At 52.2% G+C, this 24,479-nt stretch overlaps 2 protein-coding genes across 2 annotated transcripts; both read left to right on the forward strand.

Annotated features, from left to right (window-relative positions):
- Positions 1-725: 725 nt before the first annotated feature.
- BCL6 (BCL6 transcription repressor) lies at positions 726-16,626 on the forward strand. Its single transcript, XM_065748013.1, has 10 exons — positions 726-794; positions 8,485-8,523; positions 9,437-9,604; positions 10,183-10,404; positions 10,549-11,532; positions 12,101-12,282; positions 13,092-13,259; positions 14,359-14,489; positions 14,672-14,809; positions 15,264-16,626. Exons 3-10 carry the CDS (start codon positions 9,444-9,446, stop codon positions 15,405-15,407), a joined length of 2,130 nt encoding a protein of 709 aa, XP_065604085.1. The 5' UTR covers positions 726-794; positions 8,485-8,523; positions 9,437-9,443; the 3' UTR covers positions 15,408-16,626.
- Positions 16,627-22,101: 5,475 nt separating this feature from the next.
- Positions 22,102-23,638, forward strand: SST (somatostatin). The gene is made up of 2 exons (XM_065748123.1): positions 22,102-22,300; positions 23,117-23,638. The coding sequence occupies exons 1-2, from the start codon at positions 22,163-22,165 to the stop codon at positions 23,327-23,329; spliced, it is 351 nt and encodes a 116-aa protein (XP_065604195.1). The 5' UTR covers positions 22,102-22,162; the 3' UTR covers positions 23,330-23,638.
- Positions 23,639-24,479: the final 841 nt, after the last annotated feature.

Genomic DNA, 24,479 nt, shown 5'->3' on the forward strand with positions numbered 1-24,479 from the left:
CGGGGAGTCTGTATGGAAAAAGCTCCGTTCCCCCAAAGCGAATCCCACGAGCCCGCGGACGGGTGTGCGAAAATCAGAGCAAAAAAATCAAAAAGAATAAAAAAGAAGTGGTGGAGGGAAAAATAATGAAAAAAGAATGAAAAATGGCAAGTCCAGTGCCATGCGGCGGGATGCTGGCTCAAGTCTTAGGGGGGAGGACGGCTCGTTCAAGGCGAAAGCGGCCCCCCGAAAAGCAAGAAAACGACCATCACATTAAAAAACATACACATCTGTTTATGCAAAGAAAAAAAAAACAGCAGCACCGCTTTTCGCAGCTCTCCCCCCGTGTCCCCGCTTTGGGGGCTCCGCTCCGCTCTGCGCCCCGGGACCCCCCGATCCCCTCCGCTCCGCGCACTGCTCCGCGCCCGCGCGCCGCCACCCCGCCGCGCCCCACGTCACACCGCCACCCGCCGCCACGTGACCCGCGGGCCGGGAGCGACCACTCGGGGCGCGGAAAAAGGGGGGGGCCGAGAGGGGCTCGCGGAGCAGCGAGGGTCTCTCCGCCCCCGCCGCCCCCACGGCCCCACGGTGTCCCCCGCGCTGTCCGAGATCGGGGCTTTCCGGAGGGGTGTCGGGGTCCGGGAGCGCGGCGGTGGCGGCAGAGGCGCGGCAGGGGAGGTCCTCGTCCCTCCCCGCGCCGGTGGCGGTGGTAGAGTCTGCAGCTCAAATTCCGAGAATTGGGCTCTGTTGATTCTTAGAACTGGGGTTCTTAGAAGTGGTGATGCAAGGAGTTTCTAGGAAAGCCCGGAGACCAGGTGATTGCTGCTTCTATTGCCGCGGCCGATTTTACCCTTTAATTCTCTCTCTCTCTCTCTCTCTCTCTCTCTCTTTTTTTTTTTTCTCTCTTTTTTTTTTCCCTCCTCTCTCTCCCTCCTCTTTCCCTCCGCGCCTGGCGCTGAGCCGCCCCTATATATTTCTTCCCATTCCCCCCCGTTCCCGCGGCAGGTGCCCCGACGGCGCTCGGATATATTAAAAAAAAAAAAAAAAGAAAAAAAAAGAAAAAAAAAAGAAAAAAAATCCCTAAACAATTTACATCCTTCTATCCTTCCCCCCCTTCCCTCTTTTTACCACCCGCTCCGTTCTGTCGGAGCGGCCCTAATGAACGAGCCGACCCCCCCGCCGCTTCGCTCTGCCCCCAACGCGAGAGACAAACCGCGAGCGCTGCCCCGTGCCCGCGGGGGCTGTGCCCGACCCGCGCTGTCCCGCACCGCCGCTCCGTCCCCGCACCGCACCGCACCTGCAGCCTTCGGGCGGGCGCAGCGCGGAGCCGCTCCCGCAGCTCGGGGCCGCTTTCCTCGCTCGGGCCGCGCTTTATGTTTTTATTCTCTTGGTTTTTATTTCCCTTTCTCCTCTCTGTCTCTCTCCCTCTGTCTCCCTCCCCCCCACCCCTCCGCTCTGTCGGTCTTCTACCGCACGAAGCCGCCCCGCCACCTCCTCTCGGGGCCTTTTCCGCGTGATTTCCATTCCCTTTTGCTTTTATGCTTTTATTACTACGGTGATTGCATTCTCCCCGCGTTCTGATTGTTGTTATTCCGTCGCCGATGCGGCTGCGTTTTTGCAACCTGTGGCGGGGCCGCGCCGCGATCTGTCAAGCCCCGGGCGAGGAGCGGGCGCTGATGGAGGAGAGTTGCGGCATTTCCCGGCCCGGGGAAGGGGGGAGCCCGCGGGGAGGCCCGGCCCGGCCGCCGGCCTCGGGGCGGAGGAACCGCGTTGGCTTCGACGGGGAACCGGGGCGGCTGCGAAATAAAGCGCGGTGCGACGTTTGGGAACGGGGTTTGGGGGTGGGGAAGTGCGTGAAGCGACTCTGAAAATAGCGCGCACCGCTCAAAATAAGAACGACGTTTGGGAACGGGCGCGGGGAGAAAAAGTGCGTGAAGCGACTCGGAGCGAAACGCGCAGGGCTCGGGATAACGATCGTCATGAGAAAACCGCGGGGAGGTCCGCGCGGGGCGCAGCCGCGTTGGAGCGGGGATCCCGGCAGCGCTGCGTTGGGGGGGGCTGCCCCCAGCGCGGCCCTTCCCCTATGTTTACTACCGCGGCGCGTTTGGCGCGGGGACAGCGCTCGTAAATCTGCCGCCGAGAGCCGCGCGGTTGGCCCTCGGCCACGCGCTATTCCTGGAGCGGCCGCGCAACCTCCGCGCTCGTGTCCGCTGCGCTCCCCTTCCCACCCCCCCAACACCCCCCCCAAAAAAAAAAAAAAAATACAAGGAGCGTGCGAAGGGAAAATGCCATATTATTGTTGTTATTATTATTATTAAGCGCATTTTTTTTTTTACCCCCGCCCGCCAAAATTACAAAAAAAAAAAAAAAAAAAGACAAAACAAAACCGAAAAAAAACCCAACTTTGTTGTGAAAACTTTCGTGGTCGGGCGGCAGCGACCTCTCTCGGCCGTGCCCCCCCCACCCTCCCCAGCCATCCTACCCATCCTCCCCCCCACCCCCTTCCCCTCCTGTAGTTTGCAAAGTCACAGTATGAAATGTTATGAAATCGCCTCTTGGGAAGGAGGGAAACAGAAAGCAGGGCGTTTGTTTGGAAAAAACCGGCAGCGGCCTCTCAGATGTGCCTAAAAAGCTGCCTTTGACCCCCTGTTGCATTTCCAGGGAAGAGGCAAATCTGGGCTTAAGACCGTGAGTCAAAACCAAGACAAACAGAGCCGGCCTCGCTTCGCTTTTTGCCACTGATTCCAGGAGTGCGGGGTCGGTGCAGAGCGGGGCTGGGAGCGGGCAGATGTGGGACCAGGGCAGCTCCGTGCTGAGCCACATCTGTCTGAGCCCCAGCTCTCGCCCCGTGAAAGTGTCAGTGATTGGGGTCAGCCTTCCTTCCATCCGGGGCTGCACGCAGAGCCCCGGCCGGAGGTTTTAAACGCTTACAAAAATTAGGATTTGCTGCATTGTTTTGACGGCTGGAGGGATGAGTGCTTTAAGAATGAATGCAGCCTTCCTCCAGCCGTCCTTGGGGGGGTTACGGCTCAAAAATCCCTTAGAGAATATTTTAGGGCAGCCTTCTGTCTATCTATAGAAACAGAGAGTGAGGCAGAACCTGAGCTCGTGTTATTTTCCCTCCAACGGTGGGGTTGCTGCTTTAAAACCGTGCGACACAGACAGCGCTTTTTTGCCCCGTGAAACAAACCATCAAGCCATTCAAATGTTCAGAAGGTGTCGAGCAGTTTTCCAGGGGAAATGGATTATTGTGTCCCACTAAGGGGAAAAAAAAAGCTCCGTCTGCAAGCAAAACAGATCAGAGAGCTGGGGATGCATTTCAATCCCAATTTCCAATCCCCCTCCGCTGTGACTGAGTCAATATTCGGAGAGGAAGTGGGGGTGAACCGGCTGGTTATTATTGCAAAGGAAGAAGTGGGAATGAGAAGTGATTCTTCCCGATCCCGCTTAAAAGAAATAGAGAAAAAAATAAATTAGAATCTGTCAGAAGTCCTCACGATACTTTGTAGACATCGCAAGGAGGACCTGAGTCTGTCTGATGAGACAGAAATAAACCCCGCAGAAACATTAAGATTCGAAAAAAAAAACCCAACAACCAAGGCTGGAAAAGCTCATAAACAATAAATAAATAAAATAACGTCGCTCAGGCGCGTTTTAAGAGAAGCAGAATTACATCGACAAAATTATATGTTTTCCAGGTTTGGTCGGGGTGTTGTGTTTTCCAGGGGGGAGAGCCGGGTCCCGCAGCGCGGCTGACTGCTGCCATCCAGCGGTGCGTGCGCCGGGGAGCGACAATTTTTTTTTCCTTTTTTTTTTTTTTTTTTTTTTCCTTTTTAATCTGAATTTCTGCCTAATTTACAACGGATTGTAAAGCCCGGGCTGCTTTTATTTATTTATTTATTTATTACTTCCAACAGCCTGATGTTGATTTGTAGGAAGGTCGGGTTTGGGGTTTTTTTTTTTGTTTTGTTTTTTTAAGTCAAAGCACTGTCTGCCCTCCGAGACCCATTGCAGAGCTGGCTGGTAAAACCCGGTGTGTGCTTTAGCAGCGGAGGTGGATATCTTCTTAATGTGTTTGAATACCCCATTAAAAAGAACCTGTTGTTACAAAGTCCAGAGGTGAGCAGAGTGAAGCCCTCACCTATGGGTGCATTTCTCGGTGCGGTCTGTCCACATATTCCTTGTAGTGGTTATTTCGTGCCCATTTTAGTGCTGCAAACTCCCTGTGAAGGGCTTTTACGGGTTCAACCAGAGCCTAAAATGTTGTTTTCAGGTTTCTGAGAAGTTTGTAAAATCTAAATTTGGTGGAAAGTTGCCTGCGTGCTCGTAACCTCTCATTCCGTTTTATAGCAGCATGGGAGTCTATAAACAGGAGCCCTGTGTGTTGAGTGCCTGTATTCTTTCCTAGATCTATTTTTAAACCATTCTTCTGTCTGGCAAAAAGTGACACTCGGTTTCCATGTTTACAGCAGGCATTGGCAAACCTCAGGAGTTCACAGTTTGCACTTGGGTTAGATGGATGTCCGAAAGTTAGCATCGCCTTCAGACTACAAATTTAGACTGCACATGGAGTCCTCCCCGCATTTATTCTTATTTCTCTTTAGACCTTGTGTTCCCATTGCAGCAGGGCATGTCAGCCAGAAGGCACACGTACCCCTGCAGCATTTAGTTCTCGAGGCTGCTTTAAAACCCTGGTGGTGCCTGTAGAGCTTCATTCCTGAAACAGGGAGCTGGGAGAGGAGTAGGAATTTGGGGTCTGTGTTCTCTCCCCCCATTTCTCCTTGCTGATGTGCTCCCTTTGTTCTACCCACTGGGATCCTATGAGGATCTGTGGGTTCTGTGAGGAAGATGGGATTGCTGCCGGCAGCGGGCAGAGCACAGGACAAGCACACTGCAGGATGCTGAGTCCCAGGGAAGATGACCCTTCCTTAAATCCATTTCGCTCTATAAATACTCTCTATAAATGCTCTCCCTTTGGTAGTGCACCCCGCGCTGTACTTGTCCCATCATACCCAGGTGGGATGCTGGGATCCTTGCTGCCAACAGAGCTGAGTTCTGGCAGCACAGAGATAGGGAGGGTCAGTTGGTGACGTACGGAGTGAGGACAGCAGGACATCTCCCCCAGCCCCACGGGGATGGGGACTCCTCCAGCTGAGCAGTGCCCAGCATCACTCTTTTGCTTCAGCTGGGACGTGGCTGCTGCCTTCCCCTAAAACATTCATGTTTCCGATTGCTTGGGGTCGTAGTGAGGGCTGCAGCAGGCTCAGCTCCTCGCTTCCCAAGGGCTCCGCTCAGCTCCCAGTTTCAGTGGGAATTGTCGGGGGCGGTTCTGCTGCTCTCCCCCCGCGCTGCGTTGTGTCGGTTCTTCTCTGCAAAGACCAAAACAATGTGGAGACTTAAGCCGGGCCGGCTTTCAAGGGCAATCCTTTTAAAACCCTCTTTTGAAGTACAAACTATAAAGTTCCCCGCAGCGCTCAAGAAAATATGCAGTTTTCCCGGTTCCAAACGCTGATAATAAACCCGTTCAGATAATGTATTGCATTTCCTAGAAACATTTGTTTGCTGGCAGGAAATTGGATCAGATTGAAAGTTAGCAGAGACCGCTCGATAGAGCGAGTGCAATCCGCACGCGGAAGGGTACGATGGAAAAAACGCCGGGGCTCGCGCTGGCGATGCTGCGTTTGATCTGTGCTGACAGTGCGCTAGGACTCTCCTCCGTCTCTCCTTTGCTTATTATCAACCAAGCCACGTTTTGGCCTAGACACCAACCAGAAGCTGCTAAATTAATAAAAACTGCGCTGTGACAGCTAAAGGACGCTTGGTGCCCCCTGATTGCACGGCATGGGGGAAGCTGAGCTGGGTGCTGGTGTACCCCCCAGCTTAAGAGCATCCCGTGGCTATACCCCCAGCCCCACGCGCCCCGTTTCCTTGGCTGCATTTCTGTGCTGGAGGAACCTAACATCCCTTTGTGAAGCTGGGGGCAGCTGGCAGTGTGCCCGGCTGGGGGTGGGGGGGCAGGATGGAGCTTCCCCTGGGCGGGCAGTTTCGGAGTACTGTGTGGGATGAGGTTATGGGGAAGAGAGACTTCAGGCATCCACTCCTCCGGGGTGATGCAAAGGAGTCGGCACGGCAGGCGCTGGAGGGGTAGGAGAGCAGGTGCAGGGGTGGTGGGTGCACTCCTCCCAATTTTCATTATGGGGAGGGAGGGTAGGGAGAGGGGAATCCTCCATGCAAAGAGAGGAGAGGAAGGAATCTCCCCTTTGCGAAGGTTGGGGGGAGGATGGATGGATGGAAAGGGATTCCCTAGACGCATAAGTGAATGGATGGGAGGAGTTACCCTATGCATGCCAGAAAGATGGAGGGATGGGGGTTGCGGTTTCTCCCCTCTGTGTGGTGCAGGGGGTAGCTGAGGGGGTCTCCCCTCTTCTTGGGGTGGAGCTGGGGGTTCCCTCCCCACACAGCTGAATTGCTTGGCGCCGGGAGGGCAGCACTGGCCCTGGGCTCCTTTCCAGGAATAGGCTTTTTCGGGGAGGTGCCAGCAGGGAAGGGCTGTTCCCTGAACCGCTGGGGCAGACCCACAGCCTTCCTGGAAGGCAACGGCACTGACAGTCCCATGTGGCCACCCCCGAAATGGGCCCCAACCTTCCTCTCCGGGCACAGCAAGCCCCGGTGTGCAGCCTCCAGCACTGCCACTGGCCCACACCTCCGAGGTACTGGGCAGGAAAACTTTGGGGTGGGGGACATTGGGGTGATGCTCTGAATGCATCTGAGCCTGGGGGAGCATCCTGAGGGGGCGGGGGGGGCAGGGGATAGAGAAGATTGTGCTTGCCCACGGTGTTTTCTGTGCTCCCCATCACTGCTGTCTGTTCCTCATCAGTGTCCCTTTTCCCTCAGAGTACCCTCCCTGGAGTGCAGAGGTTGGGAGGAGCAGGGTTAATGCTGCTCTGCTAGAGAGGGCACAGAAGGATCCTGCATCCTGCAGAACGCTTGGGATGCACCTGTCTGCACCCTGCACTGTGCTGGGGAGAGGGGATCTGGGAGGGTGTGTAGGATTTGGGTGTACCCCCCCCCCCCCCCAACTGGTAGTGCTGTGAGTAAGGGAATTTGGTGACAGCAGTAGCTTCTCACGTGATGCTCACATGCACAGAGTTCACCTTACAGTTTGTTGGTTTACAGACAGGTCAATCCCTGTGTCTGTGACACTGGAGTGAGCCACCGGGAGCCCAGCCAAGGGCAGGATGTGACCCAGCAGCCCCAAATGGTGGGAGCACAAATGTGTGCTGGGCTCCTTGCAGAGCCCAGGCTTTCGATTGCGAGTGGCTGGCAGTGAGCGAGTACAGAAAGGTCAGAGCCTGCAGGATTTGGGAAGTGAGTTACTTTTTGCACGCAGGCTCAGAGCAGCAGGTCTCAAAGATTTGCATTTGATGGCTGCAATGGGACTGTAACTCCACTCTGGGCTCTGCGTGACATCACGCCTTAAATCACACCCTTTCTTCCCACCCCAGCCTCTCTGGAGCAGGAGAGGAACTCTACATCCATCTCACCCGCAGGTGCAGGGCTGCACATACTCTCTGCAAGTTCTGGTGGGCCCTCCACATCACTCCAGTTTGCAGAGTCAATCACAAAAATAGTGGGATGAAGGTCTTGGCGTTTGTTGGTTCCCTTACTCATTGCGTATCTCCTTGTTCCTGCTGTGGACTTCCCCCTTTGTTGGTGCCAGTTTAATTGTGTTTGCTGGTTTTTAGTAAATGTGGAAGTAACAGTGTGAGTTAACTCCAGGCTTTCCTTGCTGTGCTGCCCCAGCCATGCTTCCCATGCAGTCAGCTGCTGGAGACAAAGCTTGAGGTTTGGGGAAGGCTTTTCCAGCAGCTGGAGGAAGGTGTTTGTTTGGGTCCCCATCCGTCCCCGCCACCAACTTCCTACGCGATCTTGGCCAAGTCATTGTGGCTCTTGACGTCCACATCCTCCCGGCTCTGTCTGGCTGTCCCAACCCATCACACTTCTGCTGCCCAAGAAGGGTGAGAGCAGCTCGGGAGGGCCAAATCCAGCCTCTTTCCAGGTTTCTGAGCAGAGCAGCAGCAGCTGTTGGTGTGTAAGTCATACCTGTTAATGAGGTGCTGGGAGCGTGGCATTGGTCTTGGACGTGGCGTTGGCAGGGAAGAGCTGTCTCTGAAAGAAGGAGTGAGAAAATTCTCACTTGACTTCCCTTCCCCACCTGCCTTCAAGTTCCTGAGTCATGGAAATGAAAATCTCCTTGGCATACGCCCATGGTTTGGGCTAGAGGGTGTGGAAGAAGCTATGATTGGATTCTCAAAGCCTGTGGTTGTGATAAGAATGTATTGTACCGGAAGAAACAAATGTTAACCTTACCGGAGAGTGCAGGGTTTGTTATCTGTAGCTTTTATCCCACTGATACTCTAGGGAAACAGCAAGCTTGTTCCCTGCCACAGCCAATTCATTATTATCTGCTAATGCGGTGTTTGTTTTGCTGTGCTTTATTTACAGGTTTGAAAGAAACTTTTGGACTGTGAATTGAGGCATTGGGTAAGTACATTTCAATTTTCCCTCTATCCTCCTTCCCTTTACCATGTTGAATTAAATGTTCCATTAGATGCAGCTGAGATTCGTTTTCAGGAAAGCAGCTGCACTGTAGAAAGTGTATTCACATGAGAAAGGAGGAGGAGATGGGGCTGGGAAAGGGTGGTCAGTGTGGAATTTGGTGCTAGAGGTGCACACAGCAGCCCGAACTGTGGACATGGGGTGATGCAGGCTGTCATGGGAGGCTGCTGGATGTCCCTGAGATGGGACAGTGGGTGCTGTGCTGGGAGAAGTCTGTTGTTCCTCGACTCACCCCATCCTTCCTTTCTGGGAGAGGCTGGGCTGCAGTGTGGGCAGCAGCCCAGCAGGTTGGATGAGCTCTGCTTCTCACTTCTATCATCAGTTCATTGGGAAACTGGGGATAGCTCTTCTCCAGGCTGGCCGCCTGAGTGCAGGGAAGAAGTCTGGTGGTGGATGAGGGCTGGTGCTCCACCTTGTGAGCAGATGTTGAAATCCTTCAGCATTAGGTGGGAGCTTCATGGCTCACTTTGTTTCCCATGGCCAAGCTTGGGTGAGAGAGCTGGCTCCTGAGGATGAAGCTGTGCTGGGAGCCTCAGGAGATGAACCAGAGGAGCAGTGGTGGTGGGAGGAGTGGGCTGGGGTGGGGCTGGCATGGGTGAGGCAGGAGCCAGTGAGACAATCCCAAGGAGGGTCCGGCTGCCTTTGCTTGCAGGGTGCAACTAAGTCACACCAGCTCTTGCTGCTGCCCCAGGGGCCTCACCAGGGGATCTGGTGGCATCTCTTCCATGGCAGCTGGTTGTCCATAGGCATCCTGGAGCAGCAGTGGGCTCTCCACTGAGATTTGGGTGCTCTCCAGGCTTTTTCTCCATTCCCATTTTTCTGCTTGTGTCCTGGGCAGACTCAAGATGGCCTCGCCAGCAGACAGCTGCATCCAGTTCACCCGCCACGCGAGCGATGTCCTCCTCAATCTCAACCGCCTTAGAAGCCGGGATATCCTGACTGATGTTGTCATCATTGTGAACCGGGAGCAGTTCAGAGCCCACAAAACAGTGCTGATGGCCTGCAGGTGAGTGGGAGCTCCTTCCACTTCTGGCCACTCTGCAGGGGTGAGTGAGCCTACTGTGTCCCCTTCTCTTTTTAGAGCTATGAACCTTCTGACTCCAGGGCCGTGGATTTTCAAGCCCAGTTGGGTCTGACATCCTTTTCCAGGTCAAGGATTGCTTCCTAGTGACCTCTAATTAAGACATGTGAAAAATGTTTTGCCAAAGTTTCTTTCTTTTTTCCTTTGGGTTAAAAGAGTGAGCGTGGATGCCCCAGGAGGCTTCTGAAAGAAATGAGTCATGTGAAGGGGGTAATAACAACAGAATAAGGGGAATTTCTAAAGCAAGGCACCGGGGAGCAGTTGAGCAGGTGAGCTCTAAAAGCAGGCTGTGCCGGTTGCTAAAAGTGCAGTGCAGAAGACGCTTACTAAGCTTGGAAACCAAGCTTGATAATAAGGGGGAAGCTCAGGGAATACTGTAATTGCCTCCTTTTCCTCCTCCCTTCCCATGCACAGAACTCTGTGAGCTAAGGGATTTTGAATAAGTTCTCCTTTCTTCTTCTGAACTGTCATAATGCTCATCTTCCCCCATCTCCTCTCTGCAGTGGCCTCTTCTACAGCATCTTCACTGACCAGCTCAAGTGCAACTTGAATGTCATCAACCTGGACCCCGAAATTAACCCCGAGGGTTTTTGCATCCTTTTGGACTTCATGTACACCTCCCGCCTGAACCTGAGGGAGAACAATATCATGGCTGTGATGGCCACGGCACTGTACCTGCAGATGGAGCATGTGGTTGATACTTGCCGAAGGTTTGTCAAATCTAGGTGAGCACCATAGGTGAACTTTGGAGAGCCTGGCACGGTGTGTTTGGGTGGGAGAGGGGAGGGCTGACAAAGTAGACACAGACTTATATACACGTAAGGACGCGCTGAAAAGGAATGATTCTCTTCCTTTTTGCGTGATTCCAGTGAAGCTGAGATGGTGTCTGCCTTGAAGACCCCAAGGGAAGAGTTTCTGGCTGGCCGGATGCTGAACCACTCAGAGGTGATGGCTTATCGGGGCAGAGATGTCTCAGAGAACAGCATGCCTCTCCAGAACGGGTCCCTCTGCAATGGGAGGGCTTTCGCACCTGGCTTGTTCAACAGTTTGTCTGGATCCTCCATTTCCTACCCTGGGTACAGCCCTCTCCCTCTCAATGGCTTTCTCGTGGATGATGAGTTGCGGGAGATGAGGATGCCTCTCTCCGAACTCTCAAGGGCGAGTGCCTTCCCCAAGGAGAGGATCCTGCCATGCGACAGCTCCAGGACAATCCCCACGGAGTACATGAGAACCATCACCGACATCTCGGCCAACATGTGCCACGCCACCATCTACTCTCCAAAAGAAGGTGCTGCTGAAGAAGCCAGGAGCGACATGCACTACAGCGTAGCCTCTGGCCCCAAACCTGTCGTCCCCTCCATCCGGAACAATCCCTACTTCTCTTGTGACAAAGTGGCCAAAGAGGAGGAGCGGACCTCTTCAGAGGATGAGATCAGCCAGCACTTTGAGCCCACCAATACCCCTCTGGACCGCAAGGGCCTGATCAGCCCCCAGAGCCCCCAGAAGTCAGACTGTCAGCCCAACTCACCCACTGAGTCCAGCAGCAGCAAGAACGCCCGCATCAATCAGAACTCCAACTCCCTCTTCACCAAGAGCCCCACGGATCCCAAAGCTTGCAACTGGAAGAAGTACAAATTCATTGTCCTCAACTCTCTTAACCAGAGCACCAAACAAGACAGTGCTGATCAGAATGAGATGGGAACCCTCTCTCCTCGCACCTACATGCCCATGTCTACTTGCCAGCAGTCCATGGAGCCAGAGCATCTGAATGTGCAATCCCCCACCAAGATGAGCGTGAGTGGAGAAGACTCAAATATCCCCCAAGCAAGCAGACTCAACAACATTGTTAACAGGTGAGAAAGTTGCCCATGGCAGACAGAACTCCCTGTGTTGTTGGTGAGAGTTGGGAGGTGTGTGACATAGCTGTAAGAGTTGTGCTGGGGTGTCCAGCTGTGAGCAGGTAGAAACCTCTGCGCTTGTTGAAGCAGTGCCAGAGTCATTGGCTGGGCTCCAGCCGTCCCCATGGTAGCAGCAGCAGCCTGGCTTCATGGTGGAATTGGGAACATGGGATCAGGAATTCCTGACCTGCTTCAGCAGCTCTGGATGGTTTCTGGAGCATGAATTCACCTGCCTGGAGCTTGTGGTTGGCTGTAGGCACTGCAAGGCTGAACTAGCATGGTGTGCTGTCCCCCTGGACCTGAATGTTCCTAGAGAGCTTTGAGGTCTGTTTATGATGGGCACCTGCAGGGTGATGCTCAGGGACCTGTTGTTGATCAGGGCTGTGCTGTGCATCTTAGCTCAGAAGTCTCCCCATAAAACATGGATGTTCCTTGTGTCTGGAAGGATGCAGACAACAAGGACTGGTAGCTCAAGCACAGCAAGAGCCTTCTCACAGCTGTGTGTGTTGCTCTCCTTCCATAGGTCCCGGGATGGGTCCCCACGCAGCAGTGAGGGGCAGTCCCCACTCTACATGCATTCATCGAAGTGCAGCTCCTGCGGCTGCCAGTCCCCACAACACACTGAGATGTGCCTTCATACCTCTGGCTCAGCCTTTGGAGAAGAGATGGGGGAAACCCAGTCTGAATACTCTGACTCCAGCTGTGGTGAGTCCTGCATCCCAGTCACCTTTTCAGCCAGCAGGCAAGGGGTCACATTCACCCCGTGCCCTTCATCCAAAGGGACTGCCAGACCTGACTCTAGTGCTGGTGGATCCCAAAGTGGATGTGAAATTGGTGTTAACTGGCTGGCCAAGCTGCATGCACTCATGTGAGATGCACACACGTGGGAATTGCTTCTGTCCTCCCCTTCCCCAGCACCATCCATACACCTTGTGTGGGGAGTTAGTCACCTGCTGCTAACCTGGCAGCTAAGGACAGGAAGTAAATTGAACTCCACCCTGCCACTATCACATGAGAACAAGCTTGGCAGATGTAATGATCCTAATGGGGATTGGGCGAGGTGGTGTGTCTCATGCATCCGTCACGATATCTTCATTATCAGGGAGCCAAATGTGCACATCTGGAGAAACACGGATAATGAGCCTTGCAATCTTGTTGCAAAACCCCACGTTCCCAGAGACAATATCTGTGTGCCCATCTGCCTGTAGCTCAGGTAGGGGGAATGCAGAATTGTCACTGTGGTGTGGGCAGAAATCTGTAGCAGTAACCCAGGTGAGATACCCAGAGCTCCACGCATCTAAGAATTGGGCAGCCTTGTAACAGGGAACCTGCCTGCTTCTTCAGGTGATGGTGGTCTTCCCGTGCTCATGGAAGACATATGTACCATAGAGGTTTGAGACTTCTGAAGGTGCTGGAGTTGCTCCGGAACCAAGCATCCTTCCGAGGATGCCTAATACCTCGGGTGCATAGGGTCGTGAATCACCCATCTCACCGCTCTCCTCTCTGCTCCTCAGAGAATGGAGCCTTCTTCTGCAATGAGTGCGACTGCCGGTTCTCTGAGGAGGCCTCACTCAAGAGACACTCTCTGCAAGTCCACAGTGACAAACCCTACAAGTGTGACCGCTGCCAGGCCTCCTTCCGCTACAAGGGGAACCTTGCCAGCCACAAAACCGTCCACACAGGTACGGTGTCTGCCATGGCTGGGCTGCAGCTCCTCAAGGGCTGAGTTTGTTTGCTATAAAGCACTGCGTGCTTCTGAATGTGTGGCTGGGGGCAGATGTGTGCCCTCTCGGTTACGTGCACACACACATGAAAAGGAAATACAAAAATCATGTCGGGCTTTTTTGTTGTTGTTGTTTTTCCTACATCCTAGAAATCCAGATTATATCTAGCATGGCAGAAACTCTGATGATGGGAAAATCTGTGAACGGATGGACCCTGTGAATCAGCACAATGGAAGCTGAAAAGGAAAGGGATACTAGGGGGTTAGTCATTTGCTGACAAACCTGGGGATTTTTATTTTGTGCTTTTATTAATGCCAACAACCCTGGCTGGAGAGGGAAGGTTCCATAGCCCTGGTGGAGCTCCACACAGCTGCAGGGACAAGCAGGGTGACACAAGCACCAGGCAAGGTCTGATGATGCAGGTTCAAAGCCCTCTGATCCCCCAGGTCCATCAGGCAGGAACTCATTTGTTCTTGAATGCTAAACAAAAGAAAAAGGCAGGAAGGGATAGGGGATGGCTTGTTCCACTCCCTTTTGAGCTCATCTTCAACCAGCCTGAAGAAAACAGTTAAAATCTTTTTGCAACTCCCCACTTGCCATGAAAAAGCAGCCAGGGCTGACAGCAGGAATTGTGTCTGAAGAATGAATGAAGCTGGGTCACCAAGCATGCTTTGTCTTCCTGCTCTCTTGGCTCCTGTCACCCCTTCAAGGAGGGATGGGATATGCTGGGGATTGCCAGTCTGTTCTGTGTTCTCAGTGCCGTGGGGATGCTCAGGGTGCCAGCAAGAAGTGATGCTGTTAATCCTCACTAGCAGAGCTGCCTGACTTTCACTTTTGCCCTGGAGGCTGCAGCTCCCAACCCAAAAAAGACAATAGCACATGAGCTCTGCTGCAGAGAGCAGTGAGGCTGCTTCTGCTTGTTGTTCTCTTCCTAAAATACCCGTGTGCTACTGACTTCTCTAAAAGGGTCAGGCACGTGGCAGGACTGTGCTTTGGGGCTGGCATGTGCATGGCACACTGATATTTATCCCCTTGTCCTTTCTGTTGGGCTTTGCAGGAGAAAAGCCGTACCGCTGCAACATCTGTGGGGCCCAGTTCAACCGGCCAGCCAACCTGAAAACCCACACACGTATTCACTCCGGAGAGAAACCCTACAAGTGCGAGACCTGCGGGGCCAGATTTGTCCAGGTGGGTGTGTGCTCTGAGACCCACAGCACTCAGGGGAGGGATGTGGTCAGGATCCTGATGAAGACATGGGGCGCATGGAGGGGACTATGGGGCCATGCAGAGGATAAACTGGGCTTTGGGATTGGTGGAGACCAGTTTGTTGGCCTCAGAGGGAAACCTAACCTGGGGCTGCTCTCCCACAGGTGGCCCATCTCCGTGCTCATGTGCTCATTCACACTGGGGAGAAGCCGTACCCCTGTGAGATCTGTGGCACGCGCTTCCGGCACCTGCAGACCCTCAAAAGCCACCTTCGAATCCATACAGGCGAGAAACCGTATCATGTGAGTGACCAGGCTCCTTTCTTTGGGGACTGGGATGCTAACAAACCAAATTGTTCACGTGGGGTTGCTGTAGCATTGGAAACACTCTGATGTGTAGCCAGCACTGGACGCATCAGAGCTGCTTTTCTTTTCGTCCTCCCTTCTGGAAGTAGATTACACTTCTCCAAATAGCAATGGCTTAAATTACGGCCTCGTGCTGTACGTGGGGTTGGGGAGAGGAGCTTTGTGGCAGCATGCCCTGCCTTGCTGGGGACAAGGCTTGGGGGCTCAGCAGCTTCCTGCTGCTTCTCCCACTGTACCCCCACTTTCTCCACTCCATATGTGCAATGGACACAGTACACAGGGGGAGGATGGGCATTTCCTTGGGCATGCTGCCTGGCCACCATTTCCAAGGGATGGATGTGTCCCTTGCTGTGATTTTGACACGTCGTGCTTTTGCTTTTTTACTCCGCAGTGTGAGAAGTGCAACCTGCATTTCCGCCACAAAAGCCAGCTGCGGCTGCACCTGCGGCAGAAGCACGGGGCCATCACAAACACCAAGGTGCAGTACCGCATCTCAGCCAACGAGGTACCTCCCGAGCTCCCCAAGGCTTGCTGAAGGCCAAGGATTTCCCAGGAGGAGGTCGGAGGGAAGCTGTCCAAAGGATACTTGCAACACTTTAATGGAGACAAAAATATATATATAACGAAAAAAAAATTCATCACATGATGGAGTGCCTCTAAACCCATAGTGCAGATAGGTGGAAAACATTAGAAACAAACTAAAAAACAAAAACAAAAACAAACAAAAAAAAACAAAACAAAAAAACAACAAAAAAAAAGAACAAACACGGGTTTTATTTTTCCCAGTTATGTGAAATAAAAAAAAAGAAAGATAAAATTATTCAGATCTTATTGTATATAAAACATAAAAAATGAAAAATAGTCATTTTAAATGTCTGTGCAGTGGAGTGTTGATAAACTCTGGAGTCTAACCTTCACAGCCTTTGCCGTTTGAAGATGAGGAATGTAATGTTGATTTATGGGAACAGATTTTTTCTTTTGTATGCAAAATGTGTGTTCTTTTAAAGAGAAAGTATGCTATTAAAGAGAGGGCTTTAACTTTTTTAACCAAAGGTGAAGGAATCTATGGCAGAGTTGTAAATATATATAGATATAAATATATAAATATATATATAAAATAAATATATATAGACCTTTAAAAAAGCTATATTAAAAATATATAAAATGCATTAAAGGCTCAGTTGGACTCTGCAGGCAGAAGCCACTCTGAGAATCTTTATTATGATAGAGCACTTAACGAGATATTTTAAAGTATTGCATCTGTACAAGTAAGAAAATATTTTGTCTAAATGCATCAGTGTATTTGTATTTTTTTGCAAGTGAAGGTTTACAATTTACAAAAAAGTGTGTATTAAATCAACAAAGCTGCAGAAGGAATTTAAAATAATAATAAAAATGTAACTTTTTTGTTCTAGTTCTCAGTCTGTATATATGTAAAATGTGGTTTCGCACGGTGCCTTTCTTTTCAATGGAAGTTTTCAATGTATGGACTATATTGAGCTCAGTTTCTTCTTCAAGGTACAGCCTGATGTTGCAGAAGGAGTTTTGATGGAACTCTGTTGGGGAATGTCGTTTTGTTGTTGTTGTTGTTTTTGTTTGTTTGTTTTGGATTATATATTTTTTTTCAGTCTTATTTTACATGCTTGTGTTATAAACAATCTCGGGAGACAGGGTTTGGGCTGTGTCTAAACTGCATTAATGCGTTCTGTAAAATATAGCTGTACAAATAAAAGAATAAAATGAAGAAAAGTGAAGCACCATGCAGTGAGAGGTCTGTTTTGTTTTTTGCCTGTCTTCCTCCTGGAGCACCCCAAACCCCAGGGTGGAAGGGGCTGGGGCTGGGCAGGCCTAGGGGTTCCTCTCAGAGCAGCTGGGGGATGAAGCCATGGGGGACCATGTCCTCAGGGAGGGGGCTGCAGCCAAACACCTCAAGCTGTGTGGTCACAAGTTGCAGAAAACCAAAGGGGCCTCATTCAGGGCACCTCGGTGTGACATGGGCAGCAGTGCTGCGGGGCAAGCCTGGGCAGGCCCCAGCTCGGAGCTGGGCAGGCCTCGGCTCCTGTTTCATTCGTTTGTGGCTAATTTGGGTGCAGGGCTGGAGGGTGAATCACTGTGAGGGGCCTCAAAGCACCAGCAGGAAGAGTTACAGGAGGCTGTGGGGTGAGGTCCTGCTGGCCCCAAATCCAGGCTCGCTGCTGTGCTTGCCTGACACGTTCACGTTCCTCCCTGCAGCAGGGAGCTGACTTGGAGGCCTCAACCACTCTGCTCCTCACTTGGCACTTCTGGAAGCTGCTGGCTGTGCTGACAGTCCCTGCCTTTCCTGGACAAGCAGGCCCCATCCCTACAACCTCCTTTTCCCAGTGTTTGCAAAACAAATACTATATTCCTAGATCATGGCTGCATTTCCTGCCCTTGACAGATTATCAGATTTTTAACAGTGATGTCATGCCTTATCCAGGCAGTCCAACTGAAGTGAGAGCAACCTCTGCCTTTTGTCCCCATATTAATACTACACATATTTCATGGTTGTTGAGCCTGTAAATGATGAACCGGTCAGGCCTGCCCTTTGAAAACCAGCTCCAGATAAGAGGGTTGAGCCATTACATCCCTCTAAAGAACAGACAACAGCAAGCTGGCAAACTTTCCATGAAGTCTCCCAGAGTAAGTCTGAACTGCACCATGTGTACCCATTTCACCCCCATCCCACGTACAGACATCCTAAAAGAGGGAGATGTGGCCTTTCAGATTTCATCTGCAATGAAAAACACATCCCTAAGCTCCCAGCTCCAAATGCAGTGTACAGGGGGACCAAAGGACACTATCTGCCCTTTATTTCTGCTGGCAGCTCAGTGGGCTGTGCCCGCCAGCGCCTTGCAGGATGCATTTGAGGCACTTGGCTGCGTTCTGGTGGATGCCCACGAGAGGGCAGGCGAGGATGGAGTTTAGGGAGTCCTCGGAATGAATGAGACAAAAATTACAACTAAAAAAACGAGGAAAGGAAAAAAAAAAAAGAATCCAGCCTGCACTGTGACATCTGTTGCTCTAGGGAAAAAACTTAAAATCTTACACCTGAGGAAGAAATGCTACCCGGAGGGACCTTGAAAGATTGGCACAGGTGACCCTCATGTAATTCAACAAGGGCAAGTGCAAAGTGCTGCACCTGGGCTGGGGCAATCCCAGCACAAATACAGGCTGAATGATGAGGAGATTGAGAGCAGTTGGGAAGGGCTTGCGGGGGAGGCAGGGGTCAAAACAGAATAAAATAAAATGAAATAAATAATAAAATAATAAAAATGGCGTAACATGATCTAGCAGTGTATACCTGCTGTACAGAAAGCAAGGTATATCCTTGTGTGACACTGAGATCAGAGGCCAGCAGGTCAAGGAGGTGGTTGTCTCTTTCTGCTCTGTTCCTGTGAGGCCCCACCTGCAGAGCTGTGTTGAGGGCTGGGGTTCCAGCATAAGAAAAACATGGAACTGCTTTAGTGGGTATAAAGGAGGCCACAGAGGTACTTAGAGAGCTCTGCACCTCTTCTATGAATTAAGGCTAGGGGAACTGGGCTTGTTCAGACTGAAGAGAAAGCTATGAGGAGACCTCATTGTGGCTTTTTCACTACCTAAAGGGGCCTACAGGAAAGGCAGGGAGAAACTCCTCATCAGGGGATGTACTAACAGGACTGGGAGTAATGGCTTTAAATTAAAAGATATGAGATTTAAGTTAGATGTTAGGAAGAAATCTTTCACTCGGAGATGGTGAAACCCTGGCATAGGCTGTACTCAGAAGCTATGGATGCCCCATCCCTGGAGGTGCTCAAGGCCAGGCTAGGCGGGGCCCTGGGCAGCCTGAGCTGGTGTGGCGCTATCAGCCCACAGCAGGAAGCTGGGACTGGGTAGAATTTAAGGTCCTTCCCATCCCAAATCATTATGTGAATGTTTGCAGGCAGAAGGAAGCTGGTGACCCGTAGTTTGTCCTCAGGGTCAGCCCAGCACTCAGTTGGATCTGCTGCAGGGAAAGATCAACTGCAGCCCACAGTGGCCAGGAGCAACCAGAAGAATTTCACAGCTCTGGCTCCCAGATCACAGCTTGGCACTACAGTGTGTCTGGCTGCTGCAATATAAGAAAAAAATGTTTTGTCCCTGCTGTCATGGCAGTAGTACATGGTAAAACTGTTCTGCTCTTGAAAGCGGAGCAGAAAGGCTGGAGAACATTTTGCAGGTAACAGATGGGGTGGTGAGAGCTGTTCCTGCAAGCATAATGACAGCAGAGGGCACGCTGTGCAGGCACAGTGCTGAGCGTGCAGGCTGTGTACATAGCTCAGGCACTGCTGGACTGCTCTGGATTTGTGGAGCAATCTGGAAGAGAGCTGGAGTAAGTAAGCAGTCATAGGAATTCAATGCAATTCAATCATCTGCAAAGCTACATGCCCCGCAGCGCTGCAGCAGAAAGAAAGGAATTGAGTCACCCTCACCACAGACTAATGGTGATGGATTTATCTGGCTGGGTGGTGAGTGGGGGGAACAAAAAAAATCTGAGCATGGAGGAGCTGGAGGAGTGGGAAGTGGCAAATCTGCACCTTGCTCCTCTATGTTTAAACCAGAGACCTGAAGATATCTGACTGCCTGCATTTCCCATCACCCAGGAGGAACAGGAGACGCTGCAGAAGGGCACAGAATAGATGTATTCCCTTTTTCCTAACCTTCTCTGTTGATTTCCTTCAGGTAGCACAAGGGGGTTTTCTGGACCAGAGCATGTTTTTAAATTTAAATTGTATTTTTTCTTTCCGATCCTTTTTTGAAATGGAATGCCAGAACTTTTCTGCTGGAGAACACCAGAATGATTCTCCAAAATTATACCTGAGAGCACCAAGAATCTGGATCCTTTCAACATTTTATCCAGGAACAAACCTCAGGTCTAATAGGAGCTCCATCTCAGTCTGTTTGAACAAGACAAGAAGACTATAGGGGAACTTTCCAACCTGTGCCCTGGCTCTGCTCGTACTTTTACAAGCTATGCAACCTCAGCTGAATCCCAGGAGTGAAGAAATGGCCAAGGTGGTGTCGGAGCCTTTCTGAGGCTGCTTTGGCTTAGAGATTAAGTCATCTCCTGATGGGATGTAGGACCAGAGACAGCAAAGGAGTGCATGTTTCTGCTTCACCCCAGTGCTGTAGAGTGGCAGAGTCAGAACCAACCTGTTCCTCCAGATCTTGTCCCTGTGTGGCTGGCAGTCACAGTAGACAGGGATACCATCAAAATCAGGGATCCCCAGTGGGACTAAGAGTTTGTGCTTGCCTAGGACTAGGCTGCAGGGAGCATGCCTCCAACCATAGCAGCATTGCTCCTAGCCTGAAGCCCCACTGAATGTTACTACTTTGCAGAAGGATGACTTGCACTGCAGAGTGGCTGAGAAGGGTTGTCAGGGCAGGGCTGGGGTGTATAGATATTAATGTGAAAAGTGGAAGGTAGGTGAGGACAGCGGCCAGCAAGGAATAACCTTTTGTGATACTGCTGCACCCAGAGGTGCTGCAGATGGTGAGCTGAGAAGTGTGGATTTTGAGCTGGGCATTGAGAATGGCCTCTGAAAGCCATGTATGGACTAAAATGTTATCTCACACCTTTTACACCAGTACAGTCATACTGGCCATGATAGTTCTGGGGGTCACTTGCTGCTACTGGTAGAGTTATGAGAAGTGGAGAAATTACTGCTGCTGAGAGAAGCTGCCCCTAGGAAATGTCTCTTGAAGGCAGCCAAGAGGGCCAGGATGGGTTTGATGCCCTGGCATCTGCTGTCTTGGACTCCTGCTGTGCCCAGGACTGGCTCTGCTCCTTTAACAGCAGTGAGAAGGAGCGAGATGCTCAGGTCCAGGTGCTAGTATGGTGATGTGATGGAGAGAAGTCTGGGAGTCATGGCTCTTGGAGCCAGCCTGCTCTTTTTTGAGTCCAAATCAATTCTATTGCATTATTTTGCACCAAAAACTGGGGAAGGTGCAGTGGTTGAAACTGTGTGTCTGCAGGTGTCTGCCCAGAGAAAGGATGCATTGTGCAGAGTGGGCAGTGTCTGCTCAGCCTGGTTGGGAAGCAGAGATCAGCACCAATTCCTCTAGTTGCTCTGTAAAGCAGAGCAGGAATTTTTCCATATGTGCTCTTTGTTCCCAGCTCAGCAACACCGTGGTCAGGGAGTGTGTTGTTGAGGGAGCATTAATTCAGTACTAGCAGAAATAATCCTTCTGGAGATTTCTGGAGAGCTTTGAACAGTAGCTCAGTCTTTGTTCCCACAAGCCTTTGACTTTCTGCCGCTGGGAATGGGAGGAGGGATCCACTGACACCACGCGTCTGAGAACACGGAGCCCTTCGCAGCCTTCTCTGCTCCTACATCTGGGACAGGGATGAAGTGATCCATCCTTCGGGGTGTAGGGATCCGTCCTTCCAGCAGCTTTGCCCGCTGTGGGCAGCAGCCAGCCCGTTGGGGATGGGTTAGGGAGTGAGGGGAAGAGACCGCTTATCCCAGCGGAACGGGAGCGTTCCCACTGAGGTTAGCGGCTTTGAACCCTGCACCGGGGAGGTTCCCTGCGGGCTCAGCCGGGACCTGCACGGCCAAGATACCGCCTGTACCCGTTTTCCCGAGCTGCGGGGATGTCGCAGTGCCGGGCTCTGTGCCCCGACGGCGACCGGAGCTGGTCGGAGTCCTGTTCGGAGAGCTCCGCGGGGACCGGGAAGGCAAAAAGAGCCCCTGGGGGCAGTTCGGCATCCCTTGATCCCTGCTGGAGCCGGGGGCAAATCCACCCTTAAAGGGCAGCTTCACCTCTGTACGGCCGTTTTCTTACCCGGCGGGGCGGGGGAGAGCCCCGTTACGAGAGGGGTTTTGGCACCGGGGCCGTGGGGAGGGCGGTGCACAGACAGGATTCCCCCACCGCCCCCTGAGGGGCTTTGAAGCTCGGGGAGGAGAAAACAGATGAGTAGAGTCGAGGACGGGACAAGGAGCGGTTTGGGGAGAAAAACCTTAGAGAGAGCAGTCGGGGGGGAGGAACGCAACTGAGCGGAACACCGCAGGTGTCTAGCCGGCCCTGGGCAGAGCGGAGCATCCCCGGCCGCGGTCCCCCCACCCCCCAACGGGCCGGGCAGAGACCCACCCCCGGCAGCGTGGGGCGAGGGGGGCGCCCCCGCCTTGACGTCAGGAGAAGGGTTTATAAAGGCGACGGGAGCCGAGGAGATCCCCAACGCCGGAGCCGAGCCGCAGCGGAGCCGTCAGCTCTTCCCCGTCGCCTCCTGCCCGAGCCCGACCCGCCGGCGAGATGCTGTCGTGCCGCCTGCAGTGCGCCCTGGCCCTGCTCTCCATCGCCCTGGCCCTCGGCACCGTCTCGGCCGCCCCCTCGGACCCGCGGCTCCGGCAGTTCCTGCAGAAGTCCCTGGCTGCCGCCGCCGGGAAGCAGGTGAGAGCCCCGCGACGGGGCGGACACCCCGCTGAAGCCCCCGGCACCCCCGCTGCAGAGCCCCTCTCCCCCTCCACGTACCCCGGCTTCTCCTCCTGCTTCCCCCTGCAGACCCTCCAGCTCCCCACCGGCACCCTGTAGCAGATTCCCGGGTTCCCCGTTGCAGACCCCTCTGGTTTCCCTCTGGACAGCCCGGTACTGTCCGCGTAGATTCCTCGCCAGAACTCCTCTGTGTCCTCGCTCCAGACCCCGGGTTGCCTTCTGCAGAGCCCGGTTCCCTGACAGCTCCCCGGTTCCCTACCGGGGCTGAGCTTTACGACTAGGGGCAGGAAGGCAAGACCGCCTTCCCAGCACATCCTACTGGGGGACAAGGAGCTGCTACTGCCCAGACAGTGGGCAGAGCCCATGGGGAAGCTTTCCAGGTCGCTGAACCAAGGTAGTGCTGCAGGAGAACGTCTTCTCCTATGCAAAGGAGCAGTAGGACTTGGAGGGATGAGAGAGAAAATCACTCCAGTGAGGGGTGCCCCCATTCAGCCTCCCCTACGAGCTTTTCCCTTGCTGCATGGCATCCCTGCTGAGTCTGTCTTCAGTACCATACCAGCAGTGAAAGGAAAGGACTGTGGGGTGGTGCTGGGATGAGCTCCTTCCTGGCACAGCCAGGACAGGGATGTCAGCACTCTGCTCTGTTCTGTAGCCACAGCTGCCGAGCTGAGCTCCTGCGGAGCTGTGTACCTCTCTGGGCACAAAGGAGGTGAGCACCCAACAGCAGAATAGTAACTGTGGTCTCTCTCCTCCTTTCTCTCTCCTCTCCCCAAGGAACTGGCCAAGTACTTTTTGGCAGAACTGCTCTCAGAGCCAAGCCAGACAGAAAATGAAGCGCTGGAGTCGGAGGACTTGTCCCGAGGGGCCGAGCAGGACGAAGTGAGACTGGAGCTGGAGCGCTCGGCTAACTCAAACCCCGCGCTGGCTCCCCGGGAACGCAAAGCAGGCTGCAAGAACTTCTTCTGGAAAACTTTCACATCCTGTTAGCTTTTGAAACCCACCTGTCCTCCCCATCCACCCCTGCCTTCTTCCTAGTCCCCTTGCCCTGAGCAGAACCTTCACCACGAGAGGCGAAGACTGTAAATACACGGTCCAGGGTTATGGTGAAAGTAAACACGCAAGGAATATTTGAGTTTGATTTTGAGTTGTTTTAATAAAACTTTCAGTTCCAATTGTACACGATTTGCTTGAGTTGTGATTTCTGACTAGTTCTTTAATGACATGCACTCTGCAGTTCTTTAAGGTGTACTATTTTTAATTCTTTGTTGCAATAAATTTTATGTTTTGAACAGTGATGCTGAGACTGGCTGGTCACTGAGAAAACTGGGTCCCCTTGCTCAGCCTTCTTGTCTTGGAAATACTGCCTGTCTCAGGGCAAAAACAGAGAGCAGCAGCACAGCCTCCACATGCACAAACACACACACTATTTCTTTAAGTGATTTTTTTTTAATTTTTTTTTGCTGTGGTCATTCTATGGTACCCAGAGACTCCACAGCATTTTCAGCACCAAATCCCTGTAATTGGGGTTGAGCCAAATCCACGGTGTTGCTGGTTTGGTCGATCTAGAGGATTTACACCCAACACCACAGTAAATCACAACTGCGTGTTAGCAGAGATGGGATCACAAAAGAGGATCACAGTACAGGCTCACCCCATGCATACCTTATTCCCTCCTCACTCACAAATGCTGAAACGTTTTCTTACCTTTGTTCTTCACACCATCCCCAATAAAATGCATCTGATATCTCCTTGGAAAGTTCTCCTTTGTTCCACTCTGTCCCTGTAATGTTGCAGTATTAAGCCCGTGCCACCAGCATCTCTCCATCTAGTAAACCTGTACAGTGATTTTCTAGCATTATGTCATTAAAGGCAATATTAAGTGTCAGCTGAGTAGGAGATGGCATCAAGAAAAAGGCACATCTCAAAGAAAGAGAAATTCTTTGTGTTTTTCCAGAGTATCTTCCTAGACGTGCAGGTTTCTGACATGCAGTCATCAGCCAGAGACATGGGGAGAAAGTGTCACTTCGATGAGAAATTCATCACTAAGGAGTGAAGATAACAAATATTTTGCAGGTGTTGTATCTGAAAGAAAGGTGCAAAATGAAGGGATGTAGAGCAGCTCATGGGGACAAGCCTG

The sequence above is a fragment of the Cyrtonyx montezumae genome, unplaced genomic scaffold (genome assembly GCF_038088225.1).
Source record: "Cyrtonyx montezumae isolate F1298 unplaced genomic scaffold, pur_monq_1.0 scaffold_5, whole genome shotgun sequence".
Classification (NCBI taxonomy): Eukaryota; Metazoa; Chordata; class Aves; order Galliformes; family Odontophoridae; genus Cyrtonyx; species Cyrtonyx montezumae.